Source organism: Pelophylax lessonae, assembly GCF_965119305.1.
Source record: "Pelophylax lessonae genome assembly, chromosome: 2".
NCBI lineage: Eukaryota > Metazoa > Chordata > Amphibia > Anura > Ranidae > Pelophylax > Pelophylax lessonae.
Window position 1 is genome coordinate 476,371,908 of NC_138769.1, and position 17,949 is coordinate 476,389,856.

At 42.1% G+C, this 17,949-nt stretch overlaps 1 protein-coding gene across 2 annotated transcripts; it reads left to right on the plus strand.

The window, feature by feature from the left end:
* Nucleotides 1-330: 330 nt before the first annotated feature.
* ARGLU1 (arginine and glutamate rich 1) lies at nucleotides 331-16,938 on the plus strand. Of its 2 annotated transcripts, XM_082245959.1 has the most exons (5): nucleotides 331-786; nucleotides 5,698-5,805; nucleotides 8,748-8,973; nucleotides 12,623-12,706; nucleotides 16,505-16,938. In XM_082245959.1, the coding sequence occupies exons 1-5, from the start codon at nucleotides 464-466 to the stop codon at nucleotides 16,667-16,669; spliced, it is 906 nt and encodes a 301-aa protein (XP_082102085.1). In that variant the 5' UTR covers nucleotides 331-463; the 3' UTR covers nucleotides 16,670-16,938. The 2 variants fall into 2 exon arrangements, with proteins under 2 accessions (XP_082102085.1, XP_082102086.1); XM_082245960.1 differs by lacking the exon at nucleotides 5,698-5,805 and having other exon boundaries at nucleotides 333-786.
* Nucleotides 16,939-17,949: the final 1,011 nt, after the last annotated feature.

Sequence of the window (17,949 nt, forward strand, 5' to 3'; positions counted from 1 at the left end):
TAGTTTAGTATACTATATTATAATATATAGCTATACTCTAAGGCCAGCTTCCAAGAAAATGTAACAAAGACAATACAATAATGATAAATGGCAGCAGTGAGAGGCCAGTACCCAAGTTAAGAGCCTACAGAGGATGAATTGATAATCACCTCCAAGGACATCCTAGTCCTCGGCTCCTGCCTACTGTTCTGTTACATAACCCCTCCACAATCACACAGTGCCACAGCTTCTACCAGCACAAAGCCGCGCGTGCGCACATCCTCCCCGCCTGTGTGGAAGACGCTTCTCCCAGTGCATTGTGGGATGCTCGGAGCATGCGCGATAGACGTGTGCTGTTGCATTGTGGGTGCGAGGTACAGTGGCGCAGGACTGGGGGGGTCGGCCATCTTGTCTCCGTCCCTTAGTGTCTACCACCAGGCCTCCGTTCCTCTCTGACCGTGTGTGGCCCCGGCAGTGCTGAGCCATGGGTCGCTCCCGAAGTCGGAGCTCTTCACGCTCTAAGCACGCCAAAAGTAGCAAGCATAATAAAAAGCGGAGCCGCTCCCGGGAGAAGGAGCGAGTTAAGAAGCGCTCCAAGTCCCGGGAGAGTAAAAGGAACAGGCGGCGGGAATCTCGCTCTAGGTCTCGCTCGAACACAGCTTCTAGGAGGGAGCGGGAGAGGCCCATCACTCCCCCCGACCGCATCGATATCTTCGGCCGTAACCTCAGTAAGAGGAGCAGCGTGGATGAGAAGCAGAAGAGGGAAGACGAGGAGAAGAAGATGGAGTATGAGCGCCAGAGGCGGATGTGAGTACTAGGCCGCATCGGGGAACACAGAACTGGGCCTCTATCCACTAGGTTCCCATAACAACCGGGACTAGTACAGGATCTGTGCCCCATGATAGCTGGAGGGGGGTCCCTGGGCAGATAGGACTAGGCCGCAATAGGGACCACACCTGAGGGGTCCACCTATACACAGGGAAGGATGATCTGATATAGAGGGTTCCCATAACAACATGGACCAGTACAGGATCTGTGCCCCATAATAGCTGGAGGGGGGTCCCTGGGCAGATAGGACTAGGCCACAACAGGGACAACACCTGAGGGGTCCACCTATATACAGGGAAGGATGATCTGATATAGAGGGTTCCCATAACAACCGGGACTAGTACAGGATCTGTGCCCCATAATAGCTGGAGGGGGGTCCCTGGGCAGATAGGACTAGGCCGCAATAGGGATCACACCTGAGGGGTCCACCTATACACAGGGAATGATTTGATATAGAGGGTTCCCATAACAACATGGACCAGTACAGGATCTGTGCCCCATAATAGCTGGAGGGGGGTCCCTGGGCAGATAGGACTAGGCCGCAATAGGGATCACACATGATGGGGACACCTATACACAGGGAATGATTTGATATAGAGGGTTCCCATAACAACCGGGACTAGTACAGGATCTGTGCCCCATGATAGCTGGAGGGGGGTCCCTGGGTAGATAGGACTAGGCCGCAATAGGGATCACACATGATGGGGACACCTATACACAGGGAATGATTTGATATAGAGGGTTCCCATAACAACCGGGACTAGTACAGGATCTGTGCCCCATAATAGCTGGAGGGGGGTCCCTGGGCAGATAGGACTAGGCCGCAATAGGGATCACACATGATGGGGACACCTATACACAGGGAATGATTTGATATAGAGGGTTCCCATGACAACCGGGACTAGTACAGGATCTGTGCCCCATGATAGCTGGAGGGGGGTCCCTGGGTAGATAGGACTAGGCCGCAATAGGGATCACACCTGAGGGGGCCACCTATACACAGGGAAGGATGATCTGATATAGAGGGTTCCCATAACAACATGGACCAGTACAGGATCTGTGCCCCATAATAGCTGGAGGGGGGTCCCTGGGTAGATAGGACTAGGCCGCAATAGGGATCACACCTGAGGGGGCCACTTATACACAGGGAAGGATGATCTGATATAGAGGGTTCCCATAACAACATGGACCAGTACAGGATCTGTGCCCCATAATAGCTGGAGGGGGGTCCCTGGGCAGATAGGACTAGGCCGCAATAGGGATCACACATGATGGGGACACCTATACACAGGGAATGATTTGATATAGAGGGTTCCCATGACAACCGGGACTAGTACAGGATCTGTGCCCCATAATAGCTGGAGGGGGGTCCCTGGGCAGATAGGACTAGGCCGCAATAGGGACCACACCTGAGGGGTCCACCTATACACAGGGAAGGATGATCTGATATAGAGGGTTCCCATAACAACATGGACCAGTACAGGATCTGTGCCCCATAATAGCTGGAGGGGGGTCCCTGGGCAGATAGGACTAGGCCACAACAGGGACAACACCTGAGGGGGCCACCTATACACAGGGAAGGATGATCCGATATAGAGGGTTCCCATAACAACATGGACCAGTACAGGATCTGTGCCCCATAATAGCTGGAGGGGGGTCCCTGGGCAGATAGGACTAGGCCGTAATAGGGATCACTCATGAGGGGGGGTCACCTATACACAGGGAAGGATGATCTGATATAGAAGGGTTCCCATAACAACATGGGCCAGTACAGCCCCATAATAGCTGGAGGGGGGGGGTCCCTGGGCAGATAGGACTAGGCCGTAATAGGGATCACACCTGAGGGGGCCACCTATACACAGGGGAGGATGATCTGATATAGAGGGTTCCCATAACAACATGGACCAGTACAGGATCTGTGCCCCATAATAGCTGGAGGGGGGTCCCTGGGTAGATAGGACTAGGCCGTAATAGGGATCACACCTGAGGGGGCCACCTATACACAGGGAAGGATGATCCGATATAGAGGGTTCCCATAACAACATGGACCAGTACAGGATCTGTGCCCCATAATAGCTGGAGGGGGGTCCCTGGGCAGATAGGACTAGGCCGTAATAGGGATCACTCATGAGGGGGGGTCACCTATACACAGGGAAGGATGATCTGATATAGAAGGGTTCCCATAACAACATGGGCCAGTACAGCCCCATAATAGCTGGAGGGGGGGGGGTCCCTGGGCAGATAGGACTAGGCCGTAATAGGGATCACACCTGAGGGGGCCACCTATACACAGGGGAGGATGATCTGATATAGAGGGTTCCCATAACAACATGGACCAGTACAGGATCTGTGCCCCATAATAGCTGGAGGGGGGTCCCTGGGCAGATAGGACTAGGCCACAACAGGGACAACACCTGAGGGGGCCACCTATACACAGGGAAGGATGATCTGATATACAGGTCCTTCTCAAAAAAATAGCATATTGTGATAAAGTTCATTATTTTCTGTAATGTACTGATAAACATTAGACTTTCATATATTTTAGATTCATTACACACAACTGAAGTAGTGCAAGCCTTTTATTGTTTTAATATTGATGATTTTGGCATATAGCTCATGAAAAACCAAAATTCCCATCTCAAAAAATTAGCATATTTCATCCGACCAATAAAAAAACTGTTTTTAATACAAAAAAAGTCAACCTTCAAATAATTATGTTCAGTTATGCACTCGATACTTGGTCGGGGATCCTTTTGCAGAAATGACTGCTTCAATGCGGCGTGGCATGGAGGCAATCAGCCTGTGGCACTGCTGAGGTGTTATGGAGGCCCAGGATGCTTCGATAGCGGCCTTGAGCTCATCCAGAGTGTTGGGTCTTGCGTCTCTCAACTTTCTCTTCACAACATCCCACAGATTCTCTATGGGGTTCAGGTCAGGAGAGTTGGCAGGCCAATTGAGCACAGTAATACCATGGTCAGTAAACCATTTACCAGTGGTTTTGGCACTGTGAGCAGGTGCCAGGTCGTGCTGAAAAATGAAATCTTCATCTCCATAAAGCCTTTCAGCAGATGGAAGCATTAAGTGCTCCAAAATCTCCTGATAGCTAGCTGCATTGACCCTGCCCTTGATAAAACACAGTGAACCAACACCAGCAGCTGACATGGCACCCCAGACCATCACTGACTGGGTACTTGACACTGGACTTCAGGCATTTTGGCATTTCCCTCTCCCCAGTCTTCCTCCAGACTCTGGCACCTTGATTTCCAAATGACATGCAAAATTTGCTTTCATCCGAAAAAAGTACTTTGGACCACTGAGCAACGGTCCAGTGCTGCTTCTCTGTAGCCCAGGTCAGGCGCTTCTGCCGCTGTTTCTGGTTCAAAAGTGGCTTGACCTGGGGAATGCAGCACCTGTAGCCCATTTCCTGCACACGCCTGTACACGGTGGCTCTAGATGTTTCTACTCCAGACTCAGTCCACTGCTTCCGCAGGTCCCCCAATGTCTGGAATCGGTCCTTCTCCACAATCTTCCTCAGGGTCCGGTCACCTCTTCTCGTTGTGCAGCATTTTCTGCCACACTTTTTCCTTCCCACAGACTTCCCACTGAGGTGCCTTGATACAGCACTCTGGGAACAGCCTATTCGTTCAGAAATGTCTTTCTGTGTCTTACCCTCTTGCTTGAGGGTGTCAATGATGGCCTTCTGGACAGCAGTCAGGTCGGCAGTCTTACCCATGAGTAATGAACCAGGCTGGGAGTTTTTAAAAGCCTCAGGAATCTTTTTCAGGTGTTTAGAGTTAATTAGTTGATTCAGATGATTAGGTTAATGGCTCGTTTAGAGAACCTTTTCATGAAATGCTAATTTTTTGAGATAGGAATTTTGTTTTTTCATGAGTTGTATGCCAAAATCATCAATATTAAAACAATAAAAGGCTTGCACTACTTCAGTTGTGTGTAATGAATCTAAAATATATGAAAGTCTAATGTTTATCAGTACATTACAGAAAATAATGAACTTTATCACAATATGCAAATTTTTTGAGAAGGACCTGTAGAGGGTTCCCATAACAACCTGGACCAGTACAGGAACAATGTCCCATAGCAGCTGCATAGTGGGAATCCTTGGGCAGATAGGACACAACAGATATGTCCATAGAGTGGGCCTCCTATACATAAATGGGGATGGAAGATCTGATAAAGTAGGTTCTCATAAAAACATGGACAAATATAGGAAATGTGCCTTACTACAACTGGAGGAATACCTGGGAAGATGGGAATAGGCCATACCTGAGACCATAGATGAGTGGGCCCCCTATACATGGGTAAGTGTGCACTGACATAGTCCTTTCAGCAACTTATAGCAATACAGGAACTGTGCCCCATTACAGCTGGGTTGGGGGTCCCTGGGCAAATAGGACTACGCTGTGGCATGTGTTTCAAAAGTGTGCTGCCAATAGTGGATCACAGATGAGTGGGCCTTTTTATACATACATGGGGGAAATTGGCTCTGCACATAGAAGGTCCTCAGAATAAAAGTGCTGGAGCTGGACCAATACAGTTCGCCCATTACAGCTGGAGGGTGGAAATCCCAGTGAAGGTAGGACTGGACCTCAGCAGGGATTGTCAGTAGTTGCTAGCTAATAGCAGATCACAAATGAGTGGGCCTTCTGATCATACATAGGGATGGATGATCTGATATTAACTGTCCTTCTAACAATCTGGACCAATGCAGGAACTGTGCCCAGTTAATAGCTAGAAAGTGGTAACCCATGGGAATATGTAAGGTGGATTTGATTTAAATCACAATTTAAATCAGTAGTAAAAAGGCTTGATTTAAATCAACTCGATTTAAATCATAATTTTTAAAGAGCAACTGTCACCTCTGTCCCGCAGCGGCTCCTCCTCTGACCCGCTGTTGACTCACGACAGTCCAATTCACTTTAATGGGACGGCTGGTGATGCGGCAGTGACACGACGAGGTGAGGGACGTGGCTGCAGCAGGTGAGTGGATGCCCGATAACAGGCACTGAAATGACAGGTGTTCTTTTAATGTAAGGATTTATTCTTGCTGATAGTGTGAAATTGTGTGAATGCATGTTATCTCAGCGTGCAGAGCTTGGATTCATTGAATGAGTTTACCAAAAATGGAAAGATTGCACAATATACAGCCTCATGCTACATGGCTAAGCTCCATTTCATGCTGAATAAAGTCAATTATTAAAGCTTCTTAAATAGAAAACTATCTTTGGATATATTTTTACTCCAGAAGCACTTTATTAAAATAAATTTGATAAAAAAAAAAATGGGACATGGCACAGCCAGTAGCAGATCTCATACTAGTGGGCCTCCTAGACATGTGGAAAGATGCTTTAATATAAAATGTCCTTATAACAACCCGGATTAATACAGAATCTGCTTGATTACAGTTGGAGGTAGGACCCCTGAGCAGATAGAACAAGGCTGCAACAGGTAGTGTGCAGCCAATAGCAGATGACAAATGAATCAGACTCTACATAGGGAAGGATGTTTTGACATAGAAGGTTCCTATTGCAACCATTTAAACTTCTGGAGCTGGACCAATATAAAGCTCCAATACATGGTGGGAATTCCCCATCAAGATAAGACTAGCCTGCAGCTGGAATGTCAACAGTGTGCAGCCAAAAAAAAAAAAAACATAAGTTGGTTTCCAATACATGGGAAAGGATGCACTGAGATGTCCCTGGAATGTGAGGACCTGTGGAATATTTAAATATATAGGAGAATAGGACTAGGCCACAGCAGAGACTTCAAAAGCATGAAGTCAATAGCATATAAATATGGGCTCCCCTATGCATCATACACATGGGCTCATGAGGCTGTACACACAAATTGGAAATATTTCTGCATCAGGGAGACACCACTGCAACATACAGCTGCCCAAAGTAATTCATGGCTATACTTGAATAGACAGGGTTTTACGCCCTTGTGCATTTCTTACACGTATAGCACATACCTGCGTATAGCCTTGCTTTACTATGGGCAGCTGTACGCTACAGTGCTGCTGTCACTTATTACACGCTGGGTTTCTATGGTGTGTGTGGCTGAGATTTTTCTCCATTTGTTCTGTGGATTACATGGAGTCAGAGCTGACTTTGCCTGACTTGCACCTTCAGTGGAACTCACTGAATGGGGGGACATAGATGCTGGAGCAGAGACCCTAAATTTGGTTTAGGTTTACAATTTGTTGTATGGGCTTATGCACTCGTATCATCCAGAGACCCTGATGTATGAGCACCAGTGGCAGATTTGAGTGTTGTTTATTATTACAGATACTCATATATTCCTGACACTTTATGCCACTCTCTTCACATACTAATATATACATCAGTCCTTGCACTAAAGAAGCTTACAATCTAAGGTCCCCTGTTGCTGAAACAGATGTGCCCTATTATAGTTGTCACGAATTTCATCTGATGTACTGTAAATGACAAGGCATTTTCCCCAGCTTATGCTGTTATTGGGTATGTTGGCGGGCACCTCTTGGAATTATGTAAAGTGTCACATGATTACTGAAATTGGTAGTATATGCCGCTTTTTAATTTTTACCTACAGGTCAGCCTATATATAATAAGGCTTACCTGTAGGTAAAATGAATATCTCCTAATCCTGCACAGTTTAGGAGATATTCACCCTGCATGCAGCCGCTGACACCAGCGGTGCATGCGCTCTGAAGGTCCGGCATATCTTGTCCAGCAAAGTAAAAGGAAATCCCAAATGTTTGGGTTGTCCCCCCAGAAAGGTAATAGGGGGGACAATCTTTCAATGGGGGTCCCAAGGAATTCCCTTAATTAGCATGTATATCCTCTCACTTTTGTTTGCCTCTGGGACAGGAAGTGAAGGGAAATCTCCACAATGGGACACGCATCAAAATTGGAAAAGATGAAGGACAGAGACTGTTGTCCCCAAGAAAACAGTCTCAAAAAAGGATAGGGAAAACTCAAAAGGGTGGTTGGACTTTCTTGGTACCTTTTTTTTTTTTTTTTTTTTTTTTTGGTTCAGAAATCTCATAACAAGAGGTTTTTATAAAAACATACAAAACTTATTAAATGCTAAATATTTTTAAAAAGAACACAGACAAATAATCTGACAATAGTTCGTAAGACAAAGAAGGCTAATGTAACATGGGACAACATTGGAATATCATCTATTCTAGTAAATACTTATAGTCAAGACAAAGTGCAGTAATTCATGTTAGGTGTATATTCCTCAACGTGGTGAGCCGATTCTTCTTCAGGATAGGTATATACATACTCTCTAAAAATAACATGTAAATGGGTGATACCAATAAATAAGTATACAGCCTAAAATATACACACAGTGAACATTTTTTTAAATATTAGCTAGTGGGGAACGTCTGAGCTCACCTAGAAACAGCACAAGTCGCCCAGATCCAATTGCAAGTCAGCCAAAACCCTCTCCCCTGGCGAGCGTTGGGGACTATAACAAATGCGCACTTGGGTCGTGGTTCAAGGTGAAACGCAACCCACGTCAATGTAGGGAGGCCACAATGGTCCGGGTTACTTCCCACATGCCTGACATATTACATGCCCGCCGGGAAGGAGAGAAGACGGGCCAGAAGGTTGCCATGGACACCATACCTGGATTGTGCTGCTCCGGTTAAATCTCTGACTACATAATAGAACAATTACATAAAATATTGCATTAGGATCAGAAGAAAAGCTCATTAAAGCAAAAGAAAACATTTATTGAACAGAATAGGAAAAAGCCTTGAATCTATTCAAAATACATTAATTTCCTTATTGAAATTGATGATCTTTTGACCGCTCAAAATGATGTCATAGTGAGTTAGTTTGCGTTAGTAGATATTGTACTTTTGTGTTGAAGCTTGTCTGTGTATCAGTAGGCAAAAGTTCTATATTTTAATGCATCTTTTCTCTATTTAGTAGGCAGCAAGAAATTGAAGAAAAACTCATAGAAGAGGAGACGGCGCGTCGTGTGGAAGAGCTGGTCGCCAAGCGTGTAGAAGAAGAATTGGAGAAGCGGAAAGATGAAATAGAACGAGAAGTTCTGCGCAGGGTTGAGGAAGCTAAACGCATCATGGAAAAGCAGTTGCTCGAAGAACTCGAGCGACAGAGGCAGGCAGAGCTAGCTGCACAGAAAGCCAGAGAGGTAACGCTCGGTCGTTTGGAAAGTAGTGACAGTCCATGGCAAAACTTTCTCTTTTGTGTTGTTCTTAGTTTTCAGATAGTATATACAGATTTGCTTCCGCTTATTTCTGGGTCAGTTATTTAGTTCTTAAAAGAATATCTTTGTTCTGCTTTGGGTTGGATTGGCATCACATGTGGATTGTAATCGGTTGAACTGTTGAGACTTTATTCCTGAAAGATGCCATTTTAGGGGTATTGAAGAGTTGTTGACATGCACTTGAAACTTTTGCCATGGCTGTGGTGTTTTGAACATTTGATCCTATTTCAAGATATTCATCTGAAGAAAAAAAAAATAACTGTAGCTGCTGACAGCTAATGTGCCAAGCTCTGTAAAGGACTCAAACAGTTGGCCTAAATGCTACAGTAACTGACAAGGAGCTAAGTTAATTTAGCTTTCCTGCCTTGGAGGATGTTTTTTATTTCCTTCATTTAAGCACTAACCCCTCTCAATGTGCTTATTATTCTCAAAATAACCTTTTGTTTTTCTTCCCACTTGTTTGTCCAGCTCATAATTAACGAATATTGAACAACTAGTCATAACATCCTTTCCTCCTCATAGATCTCTTGGAAGATATCAAGTTGCCCTCATTTAAGTTTAAATACATTGCTTTCCAACAGGTGGAGCATAAACAGTAAACGTATCCACATGAGACCGTAATTGGCTACTGACTACTATTGTTTTATATACTCTTGTCACAAGCCATTAAGACAACCTTTCTTATCTGTCAATTTTAAAAGATTGACACCCCTTTGTTAAGCTGGAAATCCTTAAACAGCATTTTTCAAATATTTCCTTTGTGCAGCTTGTGTGTTTTATCACAAGTTAATACATAATGGGGCACAAGCACATTTTATATGTGATAGTCTGAAAGCCTACCGCTTTGTCAAAGTAAATTTCCTTCCAATATACTAATTTCATTGCTGGGCTGTTTTTTTCCAAAGGTTATTGTAAACCCATGCCTTTCTCTGCTCTATCAGTACTAAGGAAGGCAGTTCTAAATTTCTAAAATGCTTGCCACGTGGTAAAATTTTCCTTTACGTTTTAATGAAAAATATCATGCCCCTGGCATCCTTTTAAACATCCAAACTTGTAAAAACTCCCAGTGCAGTAGACCTAAGGACTTAGCCCAGCTGCCATATGCCATGTGATGAACGGCTGCCTCTGTTTCAACCCCAGGTTCGGTGCAAATCTGAGACCTGCAGTGAGCCACTTACTGATGTTGTACATTTTAAAGTTCATGGAAATCCTGTCCACAAACAGTACACTGTTGGAAGGAAGTGAAATTTCAGATTTCTGCTGTAATTATCGAATCATGGTTGACTGCAGATGAAAATGGAAAAGTCGTTTTTTAAAATTATCTGTAATTACAAAACAACCTGTGAAGCAGTTGTAGTTTATATCAGTTGCAACTAAAGTCCCCTTTGTTTCTAATGAATTCCAATAAGGAAACTTTATATTCCAGAATTCCCCCTCTGCATGTGTTGGAATATAGAAAAACTATCTTCTGCATTTATTGTGGTTCAGAAGTCTTCAGGTTAGAATGGAGTGTGAGTGAGTGTGTGTGTGTGTGTATACATATCAAAGCTGTGCTTTGCTTATGTAGAGGAAAGCAAGAGATTCACTTTAATATCAGCCCTTAGTAGCACATGCTTAAAGTTTTTTCCTAAATTCCCCGCTGCTTGGTTCAGCTGTTGAGGACAAAGAAAAATATTGGGTACATTTGAATAATAGAAGCAGGTAACTTTCTTCTTTTCCTTCCATGTGACAGTGCTGTTGCATTGTTATAGGCTCCTCAGGCAACCTGCTCTGTCACACGAGGATGGGGGGAGAGATTTATTAGTCCTGTATAAACTTTAGGTCTGGAATGTGGCTTACATAAGACTTCCTCTCTTATTCTTATACAGATTTTATATAGTGCCAACAGTTTGTGCAGCACTTTACAACATGACTGTACAATTCAATACAGGAGAAATCCGAGGGCCCTGCTCATTAGAGCTTACAACCTAAACGGGAGGGGCAAATGATACAAAAGGCAATAGCTGTGGGGGATTAGCTAATGGAGATAGTGGAAGTACAGTTTTTAGGTGGAGGTGGGATAGGCTTCTCTGAAGAGAGGTTTTCTGGGATTATCTAAAAGGGTAGGCGATAGCTAGGCAGATTGGGGTAGGGAGTTCTATTGGTAAGGGTTGAGAGGGAGGATAGTAAATATATGCAACTGGTGTGACTGCTATTAATGTGAACCTGTTGCTTTGTTCTGTAGGCAAGGTAAATGGTTGAGGCCCAAACTGTTTAACACACACTTAGAGCCAGAGTATGGCATTCATCTATGCAGTCCCAATTGTAATGCTGGTAGTGCTTGACTGTGAGTAGTACACTTATTGTATTTCTCTATATATAGTCACCAGCCAAATCTTTCCCTGTACAACATCTTTTGTTTTTAAGCGAAGGTGGTTCTCTGCTTTCTCTTTTAGCTCCCCTGCCTTAATTTACTGGGGTTGAATAAAATGAAGTCTGAAAACAATAAGCAGTAGCCTGTTATGTGTCATTTATGTACCGTTTTTTTTTTTCTTTAACCCCAATGTGTACTCAACAATCTAGAGAAGTTTTATTTTACATGAACTTAACCAAAAAAGTTTTCTTATTTTGCTCAAGTTAATGTTTCTATCTATTTTTTTTTTTTTTTTTTTTAATATGAACTTAGTTTTAAAGGTGCACTCCTACAAATAAATTTTTTTTTTTATAGAGGGCACCCTTCTAATTCTAGGAATTATCTGCAGTCATTCTTGGTCAATGCAATTGGTATTCAAATATTACATTGAAAGAAATTATTCCTAAAACCGGTCATAAACATTTTGATTTGATTGTCAAGAGTATGGATTGCACCTTTTAAACCGTCAAAGCATTGCATCTTACACTTAAGTTTTCCCCAAAGCCTCAGAACGGATTGCATTTGACTAACAATAAAATGTATTATTTGTTATTACTTGTTTGCCTTAGGAATGATGAATTACGTATTTTTGTTTCCTCTTATGATAAACATCTGCATTCCTCAGCTCAGCCTTCCTTGTATGTTTCATAAAATTGGTTGAGCTGCTGATGGCAGGTGTTGCCAAGCTAACAGTACAAATCATTTTAAAGAGGAAGCTGGCGCGTATGGCAGCTGAGGATCACACTCTGCAGGACACTGGACAAGACAGTAAATATTCAACTTTTAATGCTGATAAAGGAGTATAGGTAAATAATACGTAGGTATACATTATTGGTGAGAAAAACTATTCCCTTATCTTTATATATTTCTGTTTTTTCCTTTAATTTCATATACACTACCCGGTTTTGTAGTTGTCCTTGTTGATATGTCTGACTGTAATTAAAACAGTTCTGGCAGGGCAGGATAGGGAGGGTTTATTTGCTCTTTGGATTGGGAGGGTTAGGCTGAACTTAGTGTTAGAAAACTGTATGCTAGTGATGATTGCAGTTTGATGTGTTATGGAAAGTATTTGGTGGCTATTGTGCCGCCCCGTAAGTCCTAATAGGGATTGAGGAAAAGTAGAGGAAGATGGAACACTTAAGTCTTGCAGTTTTCTAACATCTCTTTATATCCTCCATATAGGAAGAAGAAAGGGCAAAGCGTGAGGAGTTGGAGCGAATACTTGAAGAAAATAACCGTAAAATTGCTGAAGCACAAGCTAAATTGGTAAGGGTTCTGTCTATAATATTCTTAGATTGTTAAAACCTCATGCATTGTATTTTATTTCTTTCTGTGATATGTAGAAATCAAACTTTGGAAATTGTCTGTGGATTATACAGTGCTGTATAAATTCCAGGAGCCAGGTAGCCAGTACTTCTAAGAATAACAGCTGGCATCTATTCCCTGACTCCTAGAAACCATAGTTTTTGTTCTAAGTTTATGGTTTGTTCTATTTTGAATAGATGCTTAGTAGGCTTTGTTTAGGATTCCCACAGACTTGAGACAGCAGACAGACATGCAGGCAAGCATGATCTGTCTGTCTGGCACCCATGTGTGTTTGTGCTGCTGCAAACATCAACCGTTTTCTCAGCCACATTTTCTGGGGTGGTGGCACACGCAGGTACCTTCATCTTATCTTAAAGGAAACAGTAATTGTATAGGGTTCATAACCTGACTTTTTCCCACCAGTGTTAGTTGGCGGTGTCTGCAAGCACCCATAGGCAATAGTCACCTAATCTAGTCAAATCTTATTCACATTTGTAGGTAGTTTTTAGATTTGACAAAACACATTTTGTTAAAGGCAGGCCATATACACTTTCCAATTATTGTGCATTCATTGAGCAATGTTTTGGAAGAATTTTGTTACAAGTGTCCAGATGTGTCTACTGGCTTTGACGCCTGACAATTTTTGCTTGCTTTATTCAGTTAGAAGCACAGTAACAGGAAGCAATGACCTGTTTCTCAAACACAAATTATTACTATTACATTTGCTTACACCTGTAAGATTATGCAAAGTACTTGGGAAACAATTTTTGTATTTTCCAAGTACTTGTTATTGCACCACAAATGTTTTAGCTGGAGATGCGCCTTTTCCATATTTTGTGCCTACCTCGGTATAACTATGGCTGGAACATTAAAATTGTGAGTCAATTCAGGGCAATGGCTGGTTTGAGTCTGTCCTCTGTAAAGATGAGTAGCACAATATATTGGTGCTAAATTGCATGAAATATCATTTTTGCTATTCATCTTAAAATTGGAACTGAAGGTATTTGAGAAAATAGTATAAATTTGAGTTCAGCCTGTTCAGAATAAAGTGTTACTAAACCCACAATAGTAAAATCAGTCTCTCTATGCAGTAAAGCATTTATACTAATATATAAATATAAATATATATATATACACACACACACACACACACACACACACACACACACACACACACACACACACACACACACACACACACACACACACACACACACACACACACACACACACACACACACACACACACTCTCTCTCTCTCACTGTGGAATCTAAGGGATTAATCTGCTGCATTGACTGAAAAGGCTGTTTTGATCCTATCTTCTCCGATCCCTTCTTACACAGTCCCCAATCCATCTCCTTATAGTGCAGAGAATTGGGGGCACCCTCAACATGCTTATGCTTTTTTTTTTTCTTGGGAGGGTGTATGTGATCAGCACAAGGCCAATTAGAACTGTATAGACATAGGTTTAGGGGTCATGTAGCCTCATAGGACAGTCAGAGGAGAATGAAAAATCCTCCAAGTTTTAACCAGAAACTGATAGAAGTCACAAGACTGCTATATACTGCTTATGAGAAAAGATATTTAGCAGTTCATATTTACTAAAATAATTGCATTTCCATGTACTGTGGGCTACCAGATATAGTAAATGGCAGGGTCCTGGATTTAGTAACCCTTAAAGTGAGCTATCAAACAGCTAGTGGTAGTTGGTCACGTTCAACTGAATTTGTTCTGTGATGTTTAAAGTGTAAGTCCAGGCAAAATCTAACTAACGCTAAACTTAATCTATCTAACCCTGTAAAGCAAAAATTGCTGTACTTACCTATTCTGCACCCGATCCGGTCCAGTCTCCAGCGGCAAGAGGTCTGTGCAGGAGAGGACCGACGATGGCTGTGAAATGCCTGGAAAGCGATGTCACCCATAGAGTTACTATGGGGCTTCTGTTGGCTTATATGAAGAAATTGGTTGCACACCACCAGGAGATTCAGTGAAGATCTTTATTGTACATGCAAAGGTACAGCAGGATGGATATGGTAGACGTGTTTCGTACAAATTCCACGTGCTTGTTCACTAATGAATTAGTGTGAAGCACGTCTACCATATCCATCCTGCTGTACCTTGTACCTTTTGCATGTACAATAAAGATCTTCACTGAATCTCCTGGTGGTGTGCGACTAATTTCTTCATATATGCTGTTTGCGGTGGCGAGCCGAGGTCCAACACCCTCCTTGGATTGTAGACACAGACTCACCCGAGCGGTGTTACTCCTCTCTACACTTCTGTTGTTGGCTGTCTTTCTTGCACCCGTCTCCACACTGAAGCCGTCACTGACAGCTGATGCTGGGACCGGACCAGATCGGCTGCAAAATAGGCAAGCATAGCGATTTTTGCTTTACAGGGTTGGATAGATTGTTAGAATGTGGCAGAGAACAGGTTTAGCGTTTATTTAGGTTTTGCCTGAACATCTACTTTGTTATGTAGCTTCTCCCAGCCACCTATTCAGTTCTAGTAAGTGTCAGAAAGATATCCCAGGATTCAATTTAGTTACCATGAAATGTGTAGATGTTGATTGTTCAAGATCCGGGTGGGAGGTGAGGTGTGAAATGTGACAGTGTCAATTCAGTCCCATGACTAAGGCATCCTTCTCTGGCTTTGTAAACTCAATCTGAAAGGTTTTTAACCAGTTGTGCCTTGGGGTGTTTCTAGATCATTCTTTCTCTTCCAGGTTAACTGTTCTGTTGTTGCTGGTCCCTAGTAGCAAGTTGGTGAAATTATTGATCTGTTCTTTCCTTGCCCTTAGAGTGTTGGACTAGCTGAGTTTGTTCTGTAAATTCAACCACTCTTTTTAGAACCTCAGCAGGTAGTTTTGATGCCAAACTGTTTAATTTCATCAGCTTTCACTTATCGGCTTTCTCTCTCAAAGCATCAATGCTGGCCGTATGACCATTATTACTGTGTAATCTAAGCACAGACTACTATGGATAAGTTCATGATGTCCACATCTAAAGTTGAAGTGTAGGTGGTTCAAAGTTTTTTTCAGGTGGTGAAAAAGTGCCACTTGTATTATTAGATGACCCTGTTGGCAAAATAAAAGGACATGGTACTGATGTGTGGGTTGGTGGAACCAGGAGATTTCCATTCCAGCAAATGTTGATTTCTGCAGAAAAATCAGATTGTGATTTGCCTTCAGGGAAGTAGTGGGTGGCAGAAGAGGCAAGTATCAGTTTTCTTCTTTATCCTCACCGCATTTATTAGGACCTAATTTGGTTGCAGGATCACAAGGCAATGTGTAAACAAATGAGTTAAGATTTTTTTTTTCTTTTTTTGTATGACTTGCAGGCAAATCATTTTATTTATCTGTTAATTACGTCTGTTTTTTTTTAATTGCAGAGTTTTATATGTTGAGGTATATGAGGAATGCTTTTAAAGTATTTTGAAGGCACTATATACCACTTGAATGACTATCTTGAACGTAGTGTCAGTTTTCCCAACTCGCCTCCAGCAGAACTTTATTTTAAAAAAAAAAAAAAAAAAAGTTGGCGCCTCTGTCAGGTTTTTATTGTAGTCTGGATCTCTATTGAGGGGACAGGGATAGGAAATAATGGGAAATCTCCCCAATGCAGACAAGCAAAATAAAAAAGCTGACAGGAATGGTAACTTCCTCACTAAAAGTTAAAAACAAAATTAATTTTTGTTTAGAGGGTGTAGAGTTTGTGCTTACAAAAGCTTTGATTAATATTCCACTTCTTCAATCCTAGGCTGAGGAGCAATTGAAAATTGTTGAAGAACAAAGAAAAATACATGAGGAAAGAATGAAATTAGAACAAGAGAGACAACGACAACAAAAAGAAGAGCAAAAAATTATTTTGGGCAAGGGAAAGTCCAGGCCGAAATTATCTTTCTCACTAAAAAGCCCGGATTAAACGGCATGAACTATTTCCACACCAAAACAAGACTGTATGGTAGCTTCATGTTGAAGTGTTTTTTTTTTTTTCCTTTTTTTTTTTTTTTTGTTTTGTTTTTTTTTTTTATGTCTGGAATATCAAATATCATTTCTCAAAGGGGCTGTGCTCTAAACTCCGTAACATTATATTTTTTATGTATCTGTTATTTTTCAATTAAATTGAAGTTAAATTCTTATCAGATCATTAGACAGTTTATACTGTTATTTCTGTACTAAAGTGGACTGTAAGTAATAAGTATTGGATGGCAGAAACTCTGGGATTTTGAAGGTCTGGACAACTGTTCCAGATTTTTTTTTTTTTTTTTTCTTTTTTTTAAGAGGACTACCTTCCGTGGAAGTCTTGGGTGGGATAGAAAATGGTTCTTCACTGTCATTGCAGTGGTAATCTCTTCAGCACTGTTAACACATGATCACAGAAAATGAGCTTGCGTGTTTACGAGCACTGGAGAAAAAAGAAAATTGGGAGACTGCTGACCACAATTTAATGCCCGTGGTCAGCTTTAGGGTTTGTGTATGAGCATTTTGTCGCTGAACCTGGGACCATCTTGACAACTTCTGCATTTAGATCTTGGTGCTGTGGACACAGCTGAATGTCAGCATTTAGTGTCTGACCACCAAAGGGAACAGTTCTCTAAGGTGCTTGCTGCTCATGTACTGCTTGAAAGATCACTAAATACAGTAGTCTCAAATGACCCCTGGTACAGTGACAAGAAGCTTGGGAGCGTTATGCTTCTTTGCTCTTCATGATCTGGTAAGCTTTTAACTAACCCCAGTGGCGTCCTTTTTTTTTTTTTTTTTTTTTTTCCACTGATAGAATAATTTTTTGTGATAATTTTTTATAATGACTAAAGTTTGCACCCATACAACTCCTCAGTATTGTTGGAACATTGTAGTGTATTGTAACATCAGTGTCCCCATGATGCTATTCCACTTGCACTTGAAGTCCTGGTACAGGTAAGGATACAATTAGTCAAAATCAACTCAGAGTCTCTCTAGTTCAGTATTGTCCATGCAGAATTGTTTTTAACCTCTTTGATGCAATCTGATCCAATTTTCCACAGTGTAAATACATCAATTTACTGAATAAAGTCTTAATTGCGTCATGTATGTTGTAAATATTTTATTTGCTATACCTTTTTTCATTTATGGTTTTTTAATGCAAAATAGTTTTGATATATAGTAACACTTGAGTGTCGGCAAAGGTTGAAATCGAGGCAGGGAGCGAAAGGAGTGATAAAA

What these genes read in the sequence shown, in the direction of transcription:
- ARGLU1 (XM_082245959.1), top strand. Translation starts at nt 464, where the DNA reads ATGGGTCGCTCCCGAAGTCGGAGCTCTTCACGCTCTAAGCACGCCAAA. An exon ending in GAGGGACGTGGCTGCAGCAG is followed by an intron (nt 5,806 to 8,747) that starts GTGAGTGGATGC and finishes TTCTCTATTTAG; the next exon opens with TAGGCAGCAAGAAATTGAAG. An exon ending in CTGAAGCACAAGCTAAATTG is followed by an intron (nt 12,707 to 16,504) that starts GTAAGGGTTCTG and finishes CTTCAATCCTAG; the next exon opens with GCTGAGGAGCAATTGAAAAT.